The sequence below is a fragment of the Gadus morhua genome, chromosome 23 (assembly GCF_902167405.1).
Source record: "Gadus morhua chromosome 23, gadMor3.0, whole genome shotgun sequence".
Lineage (NCBI taxonomy): Eukaryota > Metazoa > Chordata > Actinopteri > Gadiformes > Gadidae > Gadus > Gadus morhua.
Genome location: NC_044070.1, coordinates 25,004,021 through 25,025,899, shown reverse-complemented (window position 1 = coordinate 25,025,899; position 21,879 = coordinate 25,004,021). Strand labels below are relative to the sequence as shown.

At 48.0% G+C, this 21,879-nt stretch overlaps 1 protein-coding gene across 2 annotated transcripts in view; it reads right to left on the bottom strand.

Annotated features, from left to right (window-relative positions):
• myripb (myosin VIIA and Rab interacting protein b) overlaps positions 1–20,683 on the bottom strand; it is a 114,408-nt gene extending 93,725 nt beyond the window's left edge. Inside the window, exons 1-2 of one of the 2 annotated variants that reach the window (XM_030349440.1) lie at positions 20,584–20,683; positions 14,919–15,122 (exon numbers count right to left, since the gene is read on the bottom strand). In XM_030349440.1, coding sequence (XP_030205300.1) covers positions 14,919–15,028 — 110 coding nt within the window. In that variant the 5' untranslated portion in view covers positions 15,029–15,122; positions 20,584–20,683. Of the gene's footprint in view, positions 1–14,918; positions 15,123–20,583 lie in introns of those variants that run through there. The other variant, XM_030349439.1, reaches the window with a different exon arrangement.
• Between the last annotated feature and the right edge of the window lie 1,196 nt (positions 20,684–21,879).

Below are 21,879 nucleotides of genomic sequence, written 5' to 3'. Positions count from 1 at the left end.
TTGGCGAGGATGAATGAGAATGAAGTAAGCAAGAGTGAATATGTGTTTAATCAGAACTACACCGATAGATGAAAAGTTCCAACTTGAAAGGCTGCCTGCGCTTTCTGAATATCTGCTCTCCTGATCCGACGAAGGAATGACCTATATTAACATCCTGTTCACCCATATTAACATTCTGTTCCGGCATCAGGGAGGACGTTAACATGCTTACAACGTTTAATAAAAGGGCAGCAGTGTGGTTTTGACAGCTCCTCGATACAAAAAAAAGACAAACTATGGCAATTTATTTTCTTTTTCTTTCTTCTCAAATCCAGTCGGGGATCAAGTCTCTCATTGAGCTGGCACTCTTGTCTGTAATAACGGATGTTTTGGACGTCAAAGATACTGTACCGAACAAAACAAGCTCCCCGTTCCCCGTTCCCTAACCCTAACCCCCTCCCAGCGTCGGAGCGCATGAGATCCCCTGGACAGCGTTCGGCCCCCCAACCCCCGCAGAGAACGGCAGCCAAGAGATCAAAAAACATCATCACCTCATCCCATCACTAAGGGAGGGAGCCCGAGGGAGGGTTACTGACCCCGAGGGAGGGAGGGGTACTGACCCCGAGGGAGGGAGGGAGGGGTACTGACCCCGAGGGAGGGAGGGAGGGGTACTGACCCCGAGGGAGGGAGGGGTACTGACCCCGAGGGAGGGGTACTGACCCCGAGGGAGGGGTACTGACCCCGAGGGAAGGGTAATGACCCTCATGTCGCCGCCAGCCCCTAGTGAAAGCACGGGGGCCGGCCGAGTGGGAGACGGCGATCAGACGGGGGCCGTCTGCCCAGCGTCACTCACTCGACAGAACAGAGAACCAGAGAGAGATATAGAGGAAGACGGACAGAACAGAGAACCAGAGAGAGATATAGAGGAAGACGGACAGAACAGAGAACCAGAGAGAGATATAGCGGAAGACGGACAGAACAGAGAACCACAGAGAGATATAGGGGAAGACGGACAGAACAGAGAACCACAGAGAGATATAGGGGAAGACGGACAGAACAGAGAACCACAGAGAGATATAGGGGAAGACGGACAGAACAGAGAACCAGAGAGATATATAGGGGGAGACGGACAGAGAGGTAAACAGAGAACCACTGAGAGATATAGAGGAAGACGGACAGAACAGAGAACCACAGAGAGATATAGAGGAAGACGGACAGAACAGAGAACCACAGAGAGATATAGGGGGAGACGGACAGAGAGGTAAACAGAGAACCAGAGAGATATAGGGGTAGATGGACAGAACAGAGAACCACTGAGAGATATAGAGGAAGACGGACAGAACAGAGAACCAGAGAGATATAGGGGTAGATGGACAGAACAGAGAACCACTGAGAGATATAGGGGGAGACGGACAGAGAGAGAATTAGAAAAGGTTACAGCATGGAAGAGTGGGCGGTGGAGGCAGATCGAGAGTGAGAGAGAGCGAATATAGTATCGCCACTGATTCCAATCGATTTGATTCATTATTGATTTGGTACGGGATTTTTCAATTAAGTGACTGTTTTTGCTTGGTATTAAAGCAATGTTTAGTGAACTAATGCTGGAAAGGGTACAATAAACCTGCATAATATGGTGCATAATTAAAAAATATCAATGTTAAAATTAAGAATTGATCCCAAAGTGAAATGAGAGTACTTTTTATTTACCATGACCAACACACCACAGCAGTTAAGACAGTATAGTGCAAGTTGAAGAACCAAAGGCCTGCCATTCGAGACTAACGGGTTTAAAGCTTCAAGCTTCCACAGGGAAAAGGCAAATATTAAAAGATCTATCTTTGTGCCTTGTAGCGATCCAGGTTTGATTCCCACCTGTGGTCCTATGACTTTTCTTCCTCTCTTCTCTGTTCTGTCCATAAAAAACATTGTACAAATGTGATAAGTTACCAATCTTTGATGAATGATCTGATCATTCACATGGGGATCAATTTGACTCAACCCCTAATCCCCTCACCACCGACTCACCCCCTCACCACCGACTCCCCCCCTCACCACCGACTCACCGACTCACCCCCGACTCACCCCCTCACCTCCGACACACCCCCTCACCACCGACTCACCCCCTCACCTCCGACTCCCCCCCTCACCTCCGACTCACCCCCGACTCACCCCCTCACCCCCGACTCACCGACTCCCCCCCTCACCACCGACTCCCCCCCTCACCACCGACTCCCCCCCTCACCACCGACTCACCCCCTCAACTCCGACTCACCCCCTCACCACCCCCTCACCACCGACTCACCCCCTCACCTCCGACTCACCCCCGACTCACCCCCTCACCACCGACTCACCCCCTCACCTCCGACTCATCCCCTCACCACCGACTCACCCCCTCACCACCGCCTCACCCCCTCACCACCGCCTCACCACCGACTCACCCCCTCACCTCCGACTCATCCCCTCACCACCGACTCACCCCCTCACCACCGACTCACCCCCTCACCTCCGACTCACCCCCTCACCACCGACTCACCCCCTCACCACCGACTCACCCCCTCACCTCCGACTCATCCCCTCACCACCGACTCACCCCCTCACCTCCGACTCACCCCCTCACCTCCGACTCATCCCCTCACCTCCGACTCATCCCCTCACCACCGACTCATCCCCTCACCACCGCCTCACCCCCTCACCACCCACTCACCCCCTCACCTCCGACTCACCACCGACTCACCCCCTCACCCCCGACTCATCCCCTCACCACCGACACACCCCCTAAACCCCCGACTCACCCCCTCACCACCCACTCACCCCCTCACCTCGACTCACCCCCTCAACCCCTCACCCCGACTCACCCCCATCTCAGGCTTTAGATGCTCTGGGGTTGAGTTGCAAAACAAACATCCCTCATGCTCGTTTCCCATCGGCAGGGGGGAAATATGAACGCACACACAAACACACACACACACAAACACACACACAAACAAATATATGACATGTACATTTAGCCATTTAAAGTCAGAGAATTCTCAAAGCTTGGGTATTATTAAACTACAAGACATTCTAAGAGCCTGATCAACAAAGTTTCAGAGTGCAAAGTAGCTCCAGGAATCAGAGCACAGCATTGGTTCTTTAATGTGATCCATGAGTGTTAGTCGAGGGTATAATGCCCACATCTCAAGAGAAAGTGCACTCTAAATACAACATAACCGCTTATAACCATGGCTGCATCTCACAGACAGGTCAGTGCATGAGATGTTAAGTGTGGATTGATTGAAAAGACATTTAAACAAGACAAAAAGAGGAGGTTGTATGGGCTGCTGTCTGTGTGTGCGATTGTGTATGTGAGTGTGTGTGTGTGTGTGTATGTCAGTATGTGTGTCTGAGTGCGTGTGCGTGTGTAGAATACATTTGTACGTGTGCTTTGCCTCTCCTGCTCTCCCCCTCTCCCCCTCTCACACTCTCCCTCTCTCTGAATAAACAATGCACGAGCACGCTCACATGTGGCTGTCAGTGTGGCTGTAGCTCGGCATGTAACAGAGTTTAGAATATACTAAACTCTGAATATACTAACCCTAACCCTATTAAATCCTAATTAGAAATGACAGATTCAGCTGCTGCTACATGGATCACCAGCCACCCTCTGAAACGCATCCAAACACGACCAACCTAACAACCAACCCAACGACCAACCCAACGACCAACCCAACGACCAACCCAAGACCAACCCAAGACCAACCCAACGACCAACCCAACGACCAAACGACCAACCCAACGACCAACCCAAAGACCAAACGACCAACCCAACGACCAACCCAACGACCAACCCAACGACCAACCCAAGACCAACCCAACGACCAAACGACCAACCCAACGACCAACCCAACGACCAAACGACCAACCCAACGTCCAACCCAACGACCAACCCAACGACCAACCCAACGACCAACCCAAGACCAACCCAACGACCAACCCAACGACCAACCCAACGACCAACCGACCAACCCAACGACCAACCCAACGACCAACCCAACGACCAAACGACCAACCCAACGTCCAACCCAACGACCAACCCAACGACCAACCCAACGACCAACCCAACGACCAACCCAAGACCAACCCAACGACCAAACGACCAACCCAACGTCCAACCCAACGACCAACCCAACGACCAACCCAACGACCAACCCAAGACCAACCCAACGACCAACCCAACGACCAACCCAACGACCAACCCAACGACCAACCCAAGACCAACCCAACGACCAACCCAAGACCAACCCAACGACCAACCCAACGATCAACCCAACGACCAACCGACCAACCCAACGACCAACCCAACGACCAAACGACCAACCCAACGACCAACCCAACGACCAACCCAACGACCAACCCAACGACCAACCCAAGACCAACCCAACGACCAACCCAACGACCAACCCAACGACCAACCCAACGACCAACCCAACGACCAAACGACCAACCCAACGACCAACCCAACGACCAAACGACCAACCCAACGACCAACCCAACGACCAACCCAACGACCAACCCAACGACCAAACGACCAACCCAACGACCAACCCAACGACCAACCCAACGACCAACCCAAGACCAACCCAACGACCAACCCAACGACCAACCCAGCGACCAACCCAGCGACCAACCCAACGACCAACCCAACGACCAACCCAACGACCAACCCAACGACCAACCCAACGACCAACCCAACGACCAACCCAACGACCAACCCAACGACCAACCCAACGACCAACCCAACGACCAACCCAACGACCAACCCAACGACCAACCCAAGACCAACCCAACGACCAACCCAACGACCAACCCAACGACCAACCCAACGACCAACCCAACGACCAACCCAAGACCAACCCAACGACCAACCCAACGACCAACGACCAACGACCAACCACCAACCCAACGACCAACCCAGTCTCTCCAACGCTCACTCCCGCTCCCTGCATCAGTTTCCCCAATCCCACTTAACGGCCTCCAACAGAACCACAGACGGCCTCCAACGGCCTCCAACAGAACCACAGACGGCCTCCAACAGCCTCCAACAGAACCACAGACGGACTCCAACGGCCTCCAACAGAACCACAGACGGCCTCCAACGGCCTCCAACAGAACCACAGACGGCCTCCAACGGCCTCCAACAGAACCACAGACGGCCTCCAACGGCCTCCAACAGAACCACAGACGGCCTCCAACGGCCTCCAACAGAACCACAGACGGCCTCCAACGGCCTCCAACAGAACCACAGACGGCCTCCAACGGCCTCCAACAGAACCACAGACGGCCTCCAACGGCCTCCAACAGAACCACAGACGGCCTCCAACGGCTCCAACAGAACCACAGCCAAGGGAATGTTCTGAAATGTTCACCGTGGTAACGACAAGGCAGAGGGCAACGGATTGTTCCCAGACCCAGAGACCCCAAAATATTGAGAAATATAGTTTGCATAAATACATAAATACCAGTTAAAAGAGGGGGTTTCAGTGTCAACCACACTGCTCCAGCTGCACAACTACACCAAGAATGTGTCCATTGGAGCTGCTGGAGGATTATTGAACCAATGAACACCTCATACACAGCGGTGGGGGCGTTAATAAGGTCTGGAGAAACAATGGCGCTCTTGAACCGGCCTCAAAGACGCCTAACAGGTTATGTAGCTCTGCAGCTGCATTAATGTGGAAGAATCAAGCAAGGTCATTAGTTCAACTGCTTTTGAAAAGCCATTCCACAAACGGTTTAAAACAGAAGCGTCTACAGTGCTCAAACAGAAGGGGTTACGTATAGATCCTGTAGATCAGGCAGCCATCTGGTACCAGCCGTCAGGAAGCCCTTCCTCTATACAGCCTCTCACTGCAGACTATAAGTGGCTGTGCTGTGAGTGAGGCAGGCCTGCAGCCCCGTATGGGTCTTGGCTGTGGCACGAAGTCTCTCAGACAGGGGGAGGGAGGAGGGGGAGGAGGGCCAAAGGGATGAGCAGCTCGCCCTCCATACTTGGCAGACCCTATCCTCTCTCCCCCCTTCCCTTCCATGTCAATGACTAGTCCATAAAGTGTGGTGCGTTCAGGCAACGCACTACATTCGGACGTCCCAAACACAGACCAGCTTTTGCATTATATTTATTATTTTATTTGGACCCATAATGGAGAGTGACTAAATAAATAAATTACCAAAAGTGAGAACCAAAAGAGCGAAAAAAAGAAGTATCAAAAGGAAAGAAACAAAGAACGATGGAAAAGGCCCTGGAAGCCTCAGTGAGAGGAAACATTTTGTAAATGAGAGCGTTGGGCTCTCGAGGCACAGCACACATACACGTAGAGCAGACTTGGTTTACTCAGGAAGTGTCACGAGGATGTGGTGATATCACTGGAGAGCAGAGCAAACTCTTGCTTTTATTGGAGCCATGGTCTCATGTATAGAAATAGGGCGGTTCTTATACTATGGTATGTTAAATAACGTTGGTTACGAAGGCCTCATGTGCATGGTCCGACAAGTAATGTACATTCATAAATGATGATACACCTTTTAAATGCACTTGTTACAGCAGCTCAAGAGTCAAAAGTAGAGGAAACTATGTATTTACCGCAATAATGATGTACATGATAGAGGATGACTTAGATGATTACACCAATTATCATCATATAAGCTAGCACACATTGACTCCTAACTGCTGAGGGTCGAGGGACGAGGGTTAGGGTCAAGGGTTAGGGACGAGGCCTAGGGTCGAGGGTTAGGGATGAGGGTTAGGGACGAGGCCTAGGGTCGAGGGGTTAGGGTCGAGGGGTTAGGGTCGAGTCCTAGGGTCAAGGTTTAGGGACGAGGCCTAGGGTCGAGGGTTAGGGACGAGGCCTAGGGACGAGGCCTAGGGTCGAGGGTTAGGGTCGAGGACTAGGGTCGTGGGTCGAGGCCTAGGGTCGAGGGACGAGGCCTAGGGTTGAGGGTTAGGGACGAGGCCTAGGGTCGAGGGTCGAGGCCTAGGGTCGAGGGATGAGGCCTAGGGTCGAGGGTTAGGGACGAGGCCGAGGGTCGAGGGACGAGGCCTAGGGTCGAGGGTTAGGGACAAGGCCTAGGGTCGAGGGCTAGGGTCGAGGCCTAGGGTCGAGGGTAAGGGATGAGGCCTAGGGTCGAGGGACGAGGCCTAGGGACGAGGGTCGAGGGACGAGGCCTAGGGTCGAGGGTTAGGGACGAGGCCTCTTGTTCAGAATGCTACGGCCAGACTGAGGATATTGAGGTCGTAACCCTGAATATTTGGTCTGGGAGTCAAACACCCAAACCTCGCCTATCCTCCTGTACTTTCCCAAACACGGTTTCCATATGTCAAAACAAATGAAACCGTTTAGTTCTTTCAGTCTTACACAACGCTGTGTGTGCAATACACTCCCAGCGCCTTGGGAAACCAAGCCCCTCCCCCTGGCAGCTGCTACTGCCCAGTGCTGCGGTGAGCAGAGCCGTAGGACCAGGAACAACAGCCTCCGGCAGCGGCTATAATGAATCGACGGCTGACGCGTGTGTAACACTGGTGTCGCTTAGAACTAGAAAAGGACGCTACTGGGCGGTCATAGGTCCGTGGGGAGTGGTGAATTCAAACAGAGATTAAAGACTGGAGACAGGGTTTATAATAACAAATCTGGCAGTTTCCTTTAATAAGAAAAGGTTAAATATTAAATCGATCAATAAATAGATAGGAAAATGAAATAAAATAAATAAATATTTGCAATAAAAATATACAAAAAATATTCTTGAGGTGATTATGAAAAGTAAAATACATCAAAATGTGTATATAATCAACTGTGTATACAAATATGTACACAAACAACAATCTTATGTATATGAACTGTGTATACAAATGTGTATGCAAACAAAAACAACCTAATATCTATCAAGCAATATTTTAATGTTCAATGTTCATGGTTCAATGTCCAACGGTCAAACCGTATTGATGAATCGGCTTGTAACCCTTTCCTTAGGCTCTTCGGGTCATTAGATAAGCTCGCCATCAAAGTTTGGTTCAAGTGAAGTCCTCTGTTTGTGTGCGCTGTCCAGTGGCAACACAGAAGTGGTTCTAGGATATTTTCAGGGTTTTCAAAAAACCTGACCAAACCTGACCTTTTTTTCGATAGAGGCGAGGCTGTTGTGTAGACTCTCGCTTTCAGATTGAAAACGACCAATAATAATATAATATAAATTATACAGTTTAGTTTTAGTTTCAGGTGCCTCTGATTTTGTTTCTGAATCACTTAACGGTTCTTGAAGCTCGTGTCTGCTACAGAAAGGCGTCTGAAAGGGGCAGTGACCTTATTGAAGGTATGGTGAAAAAAACTTTTCTAGATATTTTAATATATTAAATTCTAAATGTATTTATTATAAAATAAGTTGTTATCTATTTTAATGTCTATACCATTTTATATATACCGTAATATTTAAGACTCAATTTGAGCTATGGGTTACATGTGCAAGCCTCAGACGGAGTGAGTTACTGCGGAGTCCGAGAGCGTCTCTGGGGTCCGGAGAGTATAACCTCCGTCCGTCCATCCCTCCGTCCCTCCGTCCCTCCGTCCCTCCTCCATGCCAGTAAAACGGTTACGATGATGTAGATGGAGCACGCCTTTCACAGTGCATCGTCCATCCAGGAGCCAGGTTTGCGTCAGGGTTGATATGTTTTAGTACTTTGCTGTGCGAGTGACTGTAGGAGAGGCGGGGAGCAGGTATGTTGAGGGACTAGAGTTATTGTGCTCGCTGTAGTCGCTAGGTCGTGATTTAGGTTGTGGTGGCGAGGTGGAGGGGGGGGGGGGGGGGGCTATTGGTGGTTATTTATGAATGGAGAAGTAATCATGCGTACGACAGCCAAGAGCAGCCAGGAAGTCTGAGGGGTGTAAAAGACTAAAAAGAAAAGAAAAGAAAAAACATTGCAGGAAACAAACAAACAAGATTCTCTCAGAGATTCTTGAGTCTCAGTATCTGAGTTATACAATCCAGGCACAACAAATAACTCATTTCAGAAGACAACAAAGGCAGATCTCTGTTCTCCTTTAAATGCTTCAGTGCTGCACACTAAACCACCTTCTTGTTGAATGAATTCAACAAGTCAACAAATGACAGCCTGATTTCCATTAAGCAGCACTGCTACCAAATGTTTGTTTTACAAGAGCAGTTATCCATTTCGAACCTGTGTCGTAAAGAGCACTAATAATACCAAGGAGCTATTGTGTATTTTAAAAGGGCTCGCTGGGAGCCCATTTTATAAGCCCACTCCTCCATTATGGAGAGAGGAGAGTGATGAAGTGATATAAAGTATTTACACTTCAACTAATCTGTGCATAAAACAACATCTGCTGAGTCATGCTACGAAGGCAGACCTCCGGCATCTTTACGGCCTGAGAACCGAATTTAATCAAGAACACGACAGCGGCGCTTTGATGCTCTGCTTCATTAGAATGTCCCACAGCCACCAGGCCTGGGGGGTGTAGGGCACTACTACACCGGGCCTGGGGGTGTAGGGCACTACTACACCGGGCCTGGGGGGTGTAGGGCACTACTACACCGGGCCTGGGGGGTGTAGGGCACTACTACACCTGGGGGTGTAGGGCACTACTACACCAGGCCTGGGGGTGTAGGGCACTACTACACCGGGCCTGGGGGTGTAGGGCACTACTACACCAGGCCTGGGGGGTGTAGGGCACTACTACACCGGGCCTGGGGGGTGTAGGGCACTACTACACCGGGCCTGGGGGGTGTAGGGCACTACTACACCTGGGGGTGTAGGGCACTACTACACCAGGCCTGGGGGTGTAGGGCACTACTACACCGGGCCTGGGGGGGTAGAGCACTACTACACCGGGCCTGGGGGGTGTAGGGCACTACTACACCTGGGGGGGTAGAGCACTACTACCCCAGGCCTGGGGGGGCAGAGCAGGCCAGGCCTGGGGGGGCAGAGCAGGCCAGGCCTCCAGGGACCTGTGATGTCGCCGCGTCAGAACGCCCACACAGCTCATCTGGGCTCTTAGTCCAGATTGGAGGCGCATTATAGGAAGAAGATTGCGGCCAATTATAGCGGGGGAGAGGGGGGAGGGGGGGAGGGGGGGGAGGGGGAAGGGGGAGAGGGGGGAAGGGGGGAGGGGAAAGGGGGCGGGGGAGAGGGGAGAGGGGGGAGGGCCGTCCCGCCACACTTGACCACCCCCCATAAAGGGGTGCCTCTGATACATGCCTGTTGCTCACTGCGTTGCCGTGAGACCAAAGGCCTTTGCTTCCAGCGTCCTGCGAGGGTCTGGCGGAGGGGGGGGGACAGCAGACCATCAGAGGGTGGTGTTGGGGTTGGGGAGGGGGGGGGGCAGCAGACAGACCATCAGAGGGTAGTGTTGGGGTTGGGGAGGGGGGGGGGTACAGGATCTGCCGAATCCGTAGGGAGCTGTCAATCAGACGGAAGGCTTTGACCCCGTCGGTCAGAGCTCTGGAGCCGTCCTCCGAACTTAACGACGTAAAATCGAAACTGAGGAATTAAAGAATAAAGTAAAAGAAGGTGCGTGTGTGGCCGTGTTCCCCTTCTGGTGAGCAACCGCTGTTACAACGTGAACCTCGTGGTGGCGCTCTCTGCGGTGGGGGAGTAACAGCTGCTCTCACGGGTATATCTGTTGTTACTCTACACTACAACGACCACAGGGTCAGAGCTGAGCGCCTCTCGGAACAACATCAACCTCTGTCTTTAAGAAGTCATTCCATAGTGGTCTGTCATGCGACATAGAAATAAATCTGTAAGCATTTTGAGTTTCGAGAGAGCGAGAGCGCCGTAGCATACATGGGATGCTAAGTGAGTTCTACACGTTTCTGATACAGAACTAAACTACTGGACCATCAAACACAAGACACCATGGAACACAAAGCTTTCACCATTTCATCCTGGAATATTCAAGGCCTGAGGTCGACTGCCTTCGGTCTGAAAAGCAGATACCTAGACTTCATCAAGGAAATCCGAAATACAGACATTGTCATCCTCCCAGAGACCTGGTGTAGAGGAGATGGTCCCACTGGCTGCCCTCTAAACTACAGAGAGCTGGTGGTACCATCCACCAAACTACCAGGGGTGAAACAAGGAAGAGAATCGGGAGGTATTTTAATTTGGTACAAATCCAAACTCACCATCTCTGTTAAATTAATCAAAACCGGGCAATTCTACATCTGGTTAGAGATAGACAAGGGACTTACCGCATCAGCAGAAAACATCCTCCTGTGTGCAACATATATCCCACCACTAGAGTCCCCATACTACAACGAGGAGAGCTCCTCTGTACTAGAGGAGGAGATCAACCACTTCCAGGCCCAGGTCATATTCTAATGTGTGGTGACCTCAACGCCAGGACGGGCCAGGACGGGACAGGGGCCTGACCCCATCAGCACACTGGGAGATAAACACCTACCAGGAGACGGGACAGGGGCCTGACCCCATCAGCACACTGGGAGATAAACACCTACCAGGAGACGGGACAGGGGCCTGACACCATCAACACACTGGGAGATAAACACCTACCAGGAGACGGGACAGGGGCCTGACACCATCAACACACTGGGAGATAAACACCTACCAGGAGACGGGACAGGGGCCCGACACCATCAGCACACTGGGAGATAAACACCTACCAGGAGACGGGAGAGGCCTGACCCCATCAGCACACTGGGAGATAAACACCTACCAGGAGACGGGACAGGGGCCTGACCCCATCAGCACACTGGGAGATAAACACCTACCAGGAGACGGGACAGGGGCCTGACACCATCAACACACTGGGAGATAAACACCTACCAGGAGACGGGACAGGGGCCTGACACCATCAACACGGAGAGGCCCTGACACCATCAACACACTGGGAGATAAACACCTACCAGGAGACGGGACAGGGGCCCTGACACCATCGACACACTGGGAGATAAACACCTACCAGGAGACGGGACCATCGCCTCCCCAAAGTGTCCTGCCAGACGTAACAAACATGGACCACAACTATTCCAGCTGTGCCGCACCCAGGGACTGTACATCGTCAACGGTAGATCCCGCAGAGACCCCTATGGAAGGTACACCTACCGCTCATATCTCGGCACTAGTACTGTAGATTATTTGATCACAGACCTTAGCCCTGGGTCTCTCAGAGCTTTCACAGTCAGCCCCTTAACACCACTATCAGACCACAGCACAATCACAGCCTACCTACAGAGACCAACACCTAACCAAGAGGCATTAAAACCAACTGCACACTATAAACAAATGCTATAGATGGAAGGAGAGCAGGGTCAAAACATATCAGAACACCATAAAGCAAAATCACATTCAGACACTAGATAACTTCCTAAACCAAAACTTTCACTGCAACAACGAAGGGATCAACATGGCAGTAGAAAGCCTGAACAAAATATTTCACATCTCAGCCTTACAATCAAACCTGAAGGTCTCAAACAGTTAAACTAAGAACAAAAACAACATTAACGGTTCGACGACGAATGCAAAAACACTAGGAAAACATTGAGAAACCTGTCAAATCAGAAACATAGGGACCCAGACAACAACAATATCGTCTCAATTATTATGAGCCCTTAAAACAGAAACACAATAAGAAGAAAAAGGGACCAACATGCTAGGAACCAGATAAACCAAATTGAGGAATCCATAGACTCAAACCATCTCTGGGAAAATCGGAACAAACTTAAACAAAAACGGGAAGAATTAGGCATTCAAAATGGAGATTTATGGGTAAATCACTTCTCCAATCTCTTTGGCCCCATTGTCGAGAACAAAGAACAAACACATATACAAGATAAATTACAAACACTAGAATCAGTTATTAAAGATTATCAGAGCACAAAATGAGTTATGACTCTTAAACTAAAAAAGGCATGTGGTGTTGATGGTATTCTAAACAAAATTATTAAATATACAGATCTCAAATTCCAATTGGCAATTCTAAAACTGCATAACACTGTTCTTAGCTCTGGGTTCTTCCCCAATGATTGGAACCAAGGAATGATTAGCCCAATCCACAAAAGTGGAGATAAATTTGACCCTAATAACTACAGAGAAGTCTGCGTCAACAGCAACCTCGGTAATACATATCGCAGACATTTTAACTTCCTGACTGACAATAATGCCATAAGCAAAAACCAGATCGGTTCCTTACCAAATTATCGTACAACAGACCATATATTCACATTAAGCACCCTCATTGACCACCAAATAAAACAAAACAAAAGCAAACTATTCTCCTGCTTTGTAGACTTCTTTCAACAAAGCCCGGAGACAGGGATGCAGCTTGAGTCCAACCCTGTTCAACATATACATTAACCAACTAGCAAGGACATTGAACAGTCTGCAGCCCCCGGCATAACACTGGTTGACGCCGAAATCAAATGTCTGCTGTTTGTAGATGACCTGGTGCTGCTGTCCCCAACCAAAGAAGGCCTACAGCAGCACCTAGATCTTCTGCACAGCTTCTCTCAAACCTGGGCCCTTACAGTAAAACCAAAATAATGATATTTGAAAAAAGACCCAGCCTCAACAAATACACATTCCACCTAGACACTGTTACTGTAGAGCAAACAAAAAACTATGCCTACCTCGGCATAAACATGAACGCCACAGGAAATTTCAACGAAGCTGTTAATGACCTGAGAGACAAGGGAAGGAGGGCATTTTATGCCATAAAAATAAATATCAAACGAGACATCCCAATTAAGAGAGCCCATTGTGCTCTACGGCTGTGAAGTCTGGAGCCCACTCACCAACCAAGATTTTATAAAATGGGACCAACATCAAATTGAAACTCTTCATGCAGAATTCTGCAAATCAATACTAAAAGTCCAAAAAAAACACCAAATAATGCCTGCAGAGCTGAATTACGACGATATCCAATCATTCAATTTAGAAGAGAGCCCTAAAATGTTAAAACCACCTTAAGGAAAGCGACAGAAACACACTCCACAACAAGGCTCTTACCCACAGAGAGGTACACCCAGAAAAGTGTCCCCTTAGCCAGCTGGTCCTGGGACTCTGTCCAACACACAACAACCAACACATCAGGCAAAACCAAATTATAAGAAAGCAAAAGGAAAAGTATTTGGCACATCGGAAAGAGTCCACCAAAAACCAGAGTAAATTGGCATGCTATTTGTCCCTTAACAGGGAATACCTGACTACCGGGACGGACCCAAAACGGAGGAAATCCTTGTCCAGATACAGACTCAGCGAACACTGGCCATCGAGAAGGGACGCCACAGACAGACCTGGCTCCCTAGAGTAGACAGACTGTGCTCCCACTGCACACACAACCAACTAGAGACAGAACTGCTCTTCCTGACCTCCTGCCAGTCATACGAAGACATCAGGAATACACACTTCCCACGGATTACAAAGGAATGCAAGGACTTTAAAGACACTCCAGATGCTCACAAACTGCCATACCTGTTGGGAGAAATACAACAATGTGCGAACGCAGCAGCAAGATTCATCACCCGTTGTGATGAGAGAAGGACCTCAAACTCCCCATGGACTCATCCCCCTGGACTCACTCTTCACACAATCATTGCACTAATCCTCCATAATGTAAATACTGTGTATTTAGAGTGTGTCTTTAACTTATCCGTTTATACGAGATACTGTAATTTTTATAATATCGCACATTTTACTTTTTAAAGTACTTTTATAGCATAACATTTGATATGTAGAGATATTTTGTATTTAACGATTCAAACTTATTATTATTATAATATATACCTTACCTTTGTACTTTTTATTATGCTGTTTATTTTATTGTTCACATGCTTTGGCAATGCAAATGTATATTTCTCCTGCCAATGAAGCTTTTTTGAATTTGAGTGAAGAGAGTGAGAGAGTGAGAGAGAGAGTGAGACAACAGCCATCCGCTCACCTCAGCCTCTCCTCTTCCGTCTGCCGCAGCCTCATGTCTCGCTGCACCACCTTCAGCACGTGCTCGGCCTCCTGGTCGGTTAGCCCTGACAGGTCCAGCCTACGGCCCATCCCCCCTGGCCTCGCCACGGCGACCGGAGGAGGAGGAGGAGGAGGAGGAGGCACGGGCAGCAGTGCTGTTCGGGCGGCCGACACTGGGAGAACCCTGGAGAGAGAAACAGAGAGACGAGTGAGATTAGATTGATGGTGTGTGTGTGTGTGTGTGTGTGTGTGTGTGTGTGTGTGTGTGTGTGTGTGTGTGTGTGTGTGTGTGTGTGTGTGTGTTGTTTTTGCTAAGAATATAAAGGAGTGGAATTAGAACACAGCATTAGTGAACCAACACACAATCATCTCCATACACGCACATATACAGTACATGCATGCTCATGGAAGGGGCTGGAGGGAAGGGGTCCCTTCACTAATGGGTTAGTGTTTGTGTAGAGTGGTGGTGCATTCCGATGACTCACTGCCTCTCATTGATCAACAGGCTCTGCGGTGGACTCATTTGTGTACCAATTGAATACGAGTATTGACTCATGTATTTTCAATGTCTGCAACTTTCATTTATTTTATCTAAATTAGGAAACATTTTTAAAAATATATTCAAATTTTGAATCCCAAACTAATAAATTCCCATTCTGTTTTCAAAGTATAATGTTGAAAGGTATTACTGGAGGCGTTAACATTTCCATTTACCAAATTCAATGACTTCTAAATTTCAAAACATTATGGCAGTGCTTCAAAGGAAGTATAACTTATCTGGTTTTGAGTACTGATTGTTTTCAAAGACCAAGCGGCATTGAAAAGTGATTTTCTACAAAAGCAGGTGGTTAAAATGCATTCAACCTTTCAAAGGCAGCATGCATGGCTTTAAGAGAGCATTACTTCTGCAATCATTAGATTTGAATAACACTGTTTTTAGATCAGTCCCAAACTGTGCACCTTCTCACTCACATCTCAATGGATTGATATTCCTGCTGCCACTGCTCTGCTGCTGGAAGAGGAAGCTGACCTTTGCTGCTGAGGAAACACACTTAATGATGCCAGCCATGCATGGAGGAGTACTGGCTGCTTGGCTTCATTCTTTCTTCCTTGCCTTTGACTGCAGCGGGTTGGTGATCACGGGCACTAATGCAACGGGGCGAGGTAAACCCCATGTACTGTAAAGCCCCTGGGCACTGCAATTAGTCAGAGCATCTTTTTATAGCCAGCCAAAGCCAAGGACAGGAATGGTGTGTGTTTGTGTGTATAATGTAATAGAGTGTGTGCGTGTGCGTGTGTGTATATAATGTTATAGAGTGTGTGTGTGTGTGTGTGTGTGTTTAATGTTATAGTGTGTTGTCTAGTACAGATCTATTAGGTGAGTCATATAGGTCAGGGGACAGTGGCTCTTGCCAATCACAGGAGGGATGTTCTGTCCTGATTTAGGTCTCATCACAAAACACAAATGTGTACATTTATTCAGGATATTGTAGCGGGCCAGTGGGTGTGGGGTTTCCACAACACCAAGTTGAACAATAAACCCACAGAACACATAGAGCAGTCCCAACTCAGGGTGGTTCATTTACCGTGTGAATAAAAACCACCAGTGTGGGAAAAAGGTCATCCACCTCCAGTCAGGGTCCAATCCGTAGTGGTTCAGTCCTCCCATACGATCCCACAGATGCTGTCTGTAGACGGCTAGCCCTAGCCCTAGCTCTCCCATGTGGTAGCCTGCTCTCCCCTTTCACCCCAAGCACTCCTGCTTAACGATGCTTAGGCTTGCATCGTTACAGGGAGGAAGTCCAGGTAAGGCTTGGGGGGGAGCCAGCAGGTTGCCAGATATCTCCCCTCACTCCTCCCTACCAACAGTAACCATGCGTTTTACCTCTAAATAGTTCAACATGTTTTCTGCTTGTCACCAGCTAGATGGTTCAACTGCAAAAAGGGGGAGTGGCCTCAATAGACACCACTCACCTGAAGATGAATGTTGGGCCAAACCAAGTCTATGAGGGGCATACCAACCTTCTGTAGCCTTTGTGGCCTAACCCTAACCCTAACCCTATGTTTGTGGCTATATCGTAATTTGCCAGATCAATATTGTAAATAAGAAACTGTTCTTAATGTTTTATCTGGAAAAATAAATGTTAAATAAAAAAGAAAAAAAAAGAATTGTGCAGGCCTCCCCTTGTTGTTGTTGTTGTTGTATGTTTGTGTTGGTTCGGCCTCTGTGTATAAATCCACCACGTTTACGTTTGTAGGCTTTGTGTCTGTAAAGCCATGAGAGAAAAGTATATGAATTGGGAAAGCACAGGATTAACAAGCATAGAAAGTGATTATGAATTCTGTGATTCTGAAATCGGCACCGCGATCGTGTAACCAGACAAAAAAGATCCTCGGAAGGAAAATGAAAGTCAATACTAAGCTAGTGAGACTAACCCTAACCCTAATACTAAGCTAGTGAGACTAACCCTAACCCTAACCCTAAGATTTAGGAACACGTTTGATATATCCAACGAACACTACGCATTTATCCACTTCTACTTCATCAGATCACACACACCGCTGCGCGTCATGTAGCATTTGTGGCTGCTCGGGTCAGAGACAAGAGATTGGCCTCAGGACAAGAGTGTATCTGAAGGCTCCGGAGGCCAGCCGCACTCAGGCGCTAAATGAACTGCTTGTTGTAGACACAAATCTTACCGGACCTGCGTCATAGCTAGGAGGCATGGGCCTGTGTGTGCGTGTGTGTCGCCAGTTCGAAACTAAATTTTTGGTAATTGGCCGAGAATGGGGAATAACCCTGCAAGGACGCTGATCCTAACTGGTCCTGACGAGGGTTGGTTGGTTTGAATGTTGCTGAACTGGAGGCACTAGATCACAATACATGGGTCACGATACAATTTGCATAACGATACAATGTGATACGATACAAATTGCGCAGCCTTGCAATATTCCTACGTAATTTATGCATTAACAGAGATGAAAATGCAACTTGCTCTGTACCATCTCCCATTTGTATGACCATTTATATAAAAGTACGTTGAGGGTGACCATCTTCAAGGAAGTCATTGGATAATTATAGTGTCATTTGTATTTGCTTGATACATGATTAATAATTGAGCAAGATTGATAACTGCAAAGATGACACGGAAAATCGTGAAGCTTTCCATATATAAATATAAATACTTAGTGCAGAATATCGCTCCCAATTTCCCCAACCGCAAACTAGAGTGTGGTGTAGTTTGCTACAGATCTTAGAAAAGTTATTTTCTTACTGGTCACGTGTCTATACTATTGCATGCATGTCCACTGACAACAGACAACGGACAACTTGTACATCTGAAGGGGGATATAAGGCCTTGCATGGTGGTTCCTGACTTAGTTTGTACTGGGATCTATTTAGTCGCGTATGAACATGCTTAAGGGCACAAGGGAAGCATGGGTGTGTGTCTCCTTTGGATGACCAACCTGCTGAGAGAAGTGGACTGGAAAGGATCTTAAATCTCTTAGTAAATTAAAAGTTATATCAATTAAGGTAAGCCTGGCGTAGCTCTTCTGTCCCCGGAGAATGATCTCCCCCCTGGAGCAGATTATAAGAAAACCACAGCGGGACTGGAGAGTCTTAAGGCAAATCTAACTCGAAAGAAGGGACTGAAATTGTAATACTCTCTACTGATCTTTTTACATTGACCTATATTACGGAAACATGTTTCAGACAGAGACACTATTAATCAATTTGGAGATTTTCTTATAGTATTAAAGTATCAGCAGACCTGTCACTCGGTGTTTAAGACCGCAGCCAGTAATACTTGTTACACAGTTAATACCAAGCCGGTCCGTACCCAACAGAGCATTGGCAGAGGAGAACATTTGAGATGAAAACACAGATGATATGATAGGGGAGACACACCAGTATTCTCTCCCTCTCACACACATAAACATACTCTCACATACATACAGACACACATCCTCTCTCTCTCACACACATACAAACACACACACACACACACACACACACACACACACACACACCCCGCACACAAACACACTCCCACACCCCCCCCCCCCACACACACACACACACACACACACCCCGCACACAAACACACACCCACACCCCCCCCCCCCACACACACACACACACACACACCCACACACACACACCCCGCACACAAACACACTCCCACACCCCCCCCCCCCCCCACACACACACACACACACACACACCCCGCACACAAACACACACACACACACCCCGCACACAAACACACACCCACACCCCCCTCCACGTACCCACACAAACACTCATGCACTCTCACACTCACAAGCGTAAGTGTTAAACCAGAACAGATGTTAATTGAAATCCAGATGAAGCTCTGACTGACTCACTGTGCATGTGACATGCTGCAGGAAACCAAGAGTCTTGAATGAGACGTGATTCATTGTTGGTGACTAGATAGAAATACTACAATACAATTATATCAGTAGAAGAATATTAATAGAGCTCGCTATTTGTTATTGTTAATCTATCTCACCTTAGTTTCTGCACAGGGATGAATGAAGTTAAGTATTCATTAATCCATCAATATTTTATCTGTCTATCTATCAATACATCTATCATTGATAGATGTATAGGTCACTCTATTCATTGTTGACCATTCAAACATAACAATGTTAAATAATTACTTAATGAGGCACAGGTATAGAACCATGACCGGAACACTATAAAGTAATATCTTTGCCTATCAACAGGTGTACAGAAAACAATTTGGTCAAACATGACAAGGTTACCAGAAGAGCACCACACCATCAAAGGTGTATCTCATGAATCCAAGAGTTTGTGCATGGCTGAAAAAGGATTAGGGTAGAGTAGAGTAGGGTATGCCAAATAAATAATGACTGTGTCTTGCATTCCCCTGGGTTAAATCCCAACATTGCACTTGCGATTATGAAGCCCACTCCCACACATTCAACAAAGCATGCATGGCTCAGAGATCAGGGAAGGAACCAACCGACCGATTAATAGATTTCAAGGAAATGTGTTAACAGTTTATTATTCAGTTTCATTGTTCTACATGTTGGATTTTGCATACAGACCTAAATCCAATTGTAAAAAGATAGCACAATGCATGGAAATCAGAGAGGTGTTTTGTGATGTTATTTTCACAATTTTCAAATGCACCTATTTTTCTCACCCATGTAGCCAACACTTTCTCATCGTTTTCCCCCGTGGCAAAATGAATTGCAATGTGCCTTTACACTTTTGCCACGTAGCGGTGAAGCTATTGTTGTGAGGAGGTTCGACATCAGCCCTGTTAACTGTCACAGCCGCCCATTCTTGCTGTTTGACATCTATCGATAAAGATCTGCGCAATGCATCGCTGATTGCTGATCGAAATCAACGAAACGAGCTTTTATTCTGTAAAGACGTTGGCACACATGCGAGCAGCATGTTTTGGACACGTTTCGGTCGGTGGAGGAAACGCAGAGAGAGAGCTGCGGGCGGACACCTGTGTACTGTGTGATCCAGTGACCGTCATATGCAACAGTCGCCATCCCGAACCCTTTGTCTCTTGCATCATGAACGAATGATGAAAAAACATTGGTGTGATGAAGATGAAAAGTTAAATGTTGAAATCACTTACAGAGGATCAGATGAAACAGGATGACCGCCAGTGATGCTGCAGTCTCGTGGAATAACGCTATCCCTCACAATAAAGAGCGACGGGGCAGATGATGATGCTGCTGGCTATGGGAGCGCAAACTTCCTCGAACACCTGTCTGTCTTTGCGTGACGCTCGCTACTGTGTGCGGGATTTTTTCCATCCCCCCACCCCCCCTCCCCTCTCCCGTTATTCTCCCTTCAAAGAAAAGCAAAGCCCGGGCACCGTGGAGTCACGAGGTTTGTATCACGGCTGAGGATGGCTTTGGTTTCTCAACGTGTTTGCATGACACACACACACACACACACACACACACACACACACACACACACACACACACACACACACACACACACACACACACACGCACACACACACGTTCGAGTTTTAACATGGTCAGCCAAAACAAACACATCGGGACATATCCACTCGTCATTGAGCATGACTCGCCTTGTTTCCCCCTCCCCTGTGCAGAGGCAACAATATGCAGCAAGGCTGTTGATCCCATCTTATTTTACTCTATCGGCACCTGAATCGGCACCTGAATGAGCCAATCACAACGCTCCAAAATGACATTGCAAGTCTGCTGGACACGCCTGCTGTTGGTTGGCTTAGCGGCGTATGGAAGACAACCTCGCCTCCTCATCGAGTCTGCCGGTTCATTCTTAAAGTCGTCTCTCTAGTAGGGATAACCCGGCAGGCGAGGGGTGGGATCCAGATGCATCGTTTATTCGAAGACTCCCCGCTTTTTGTTATCGCGTCAGATATGGTAGCATTCAAACGGAAAGGGATTGATGTCAGTGTTAAACGTGGTTTATGTAAAGCGATTGCTTCTTCAGCAACAAAAGCACAATGCGAGTTATATTTGGAGGAAGTGGACCAAAGACTGTGAGATGCGATTGCCAGTGGGGCAGGGCTCCATAATGACTTGACGTGTGAGGCCATGGGTCTGCATAAGAGGAATCGACCTATGCGCAAGCATTTACTTTGAGCAAGCATTTACTATGAGCAAGCATTTACTATGAGCATGACACTTTCAAACACCGAAACAACTTCGGCTGCCTGATGGTAAAGATTGAATCCAATGATTAATATGTTCAAATTTCTTTATTGTAAGCTTAAATCCAAAATATGATGTAAGGAAAGTGCTTAAAGGGATTAGATTTCTAGGCATAGCAATATGCATTATTAACCCTGCTTGTGACCCACAAGCAGTGACCAGGACCTTTATTTAAATCTTTACAGCAAACAACAAAAAAACTCCTAAAGCCTTATTGT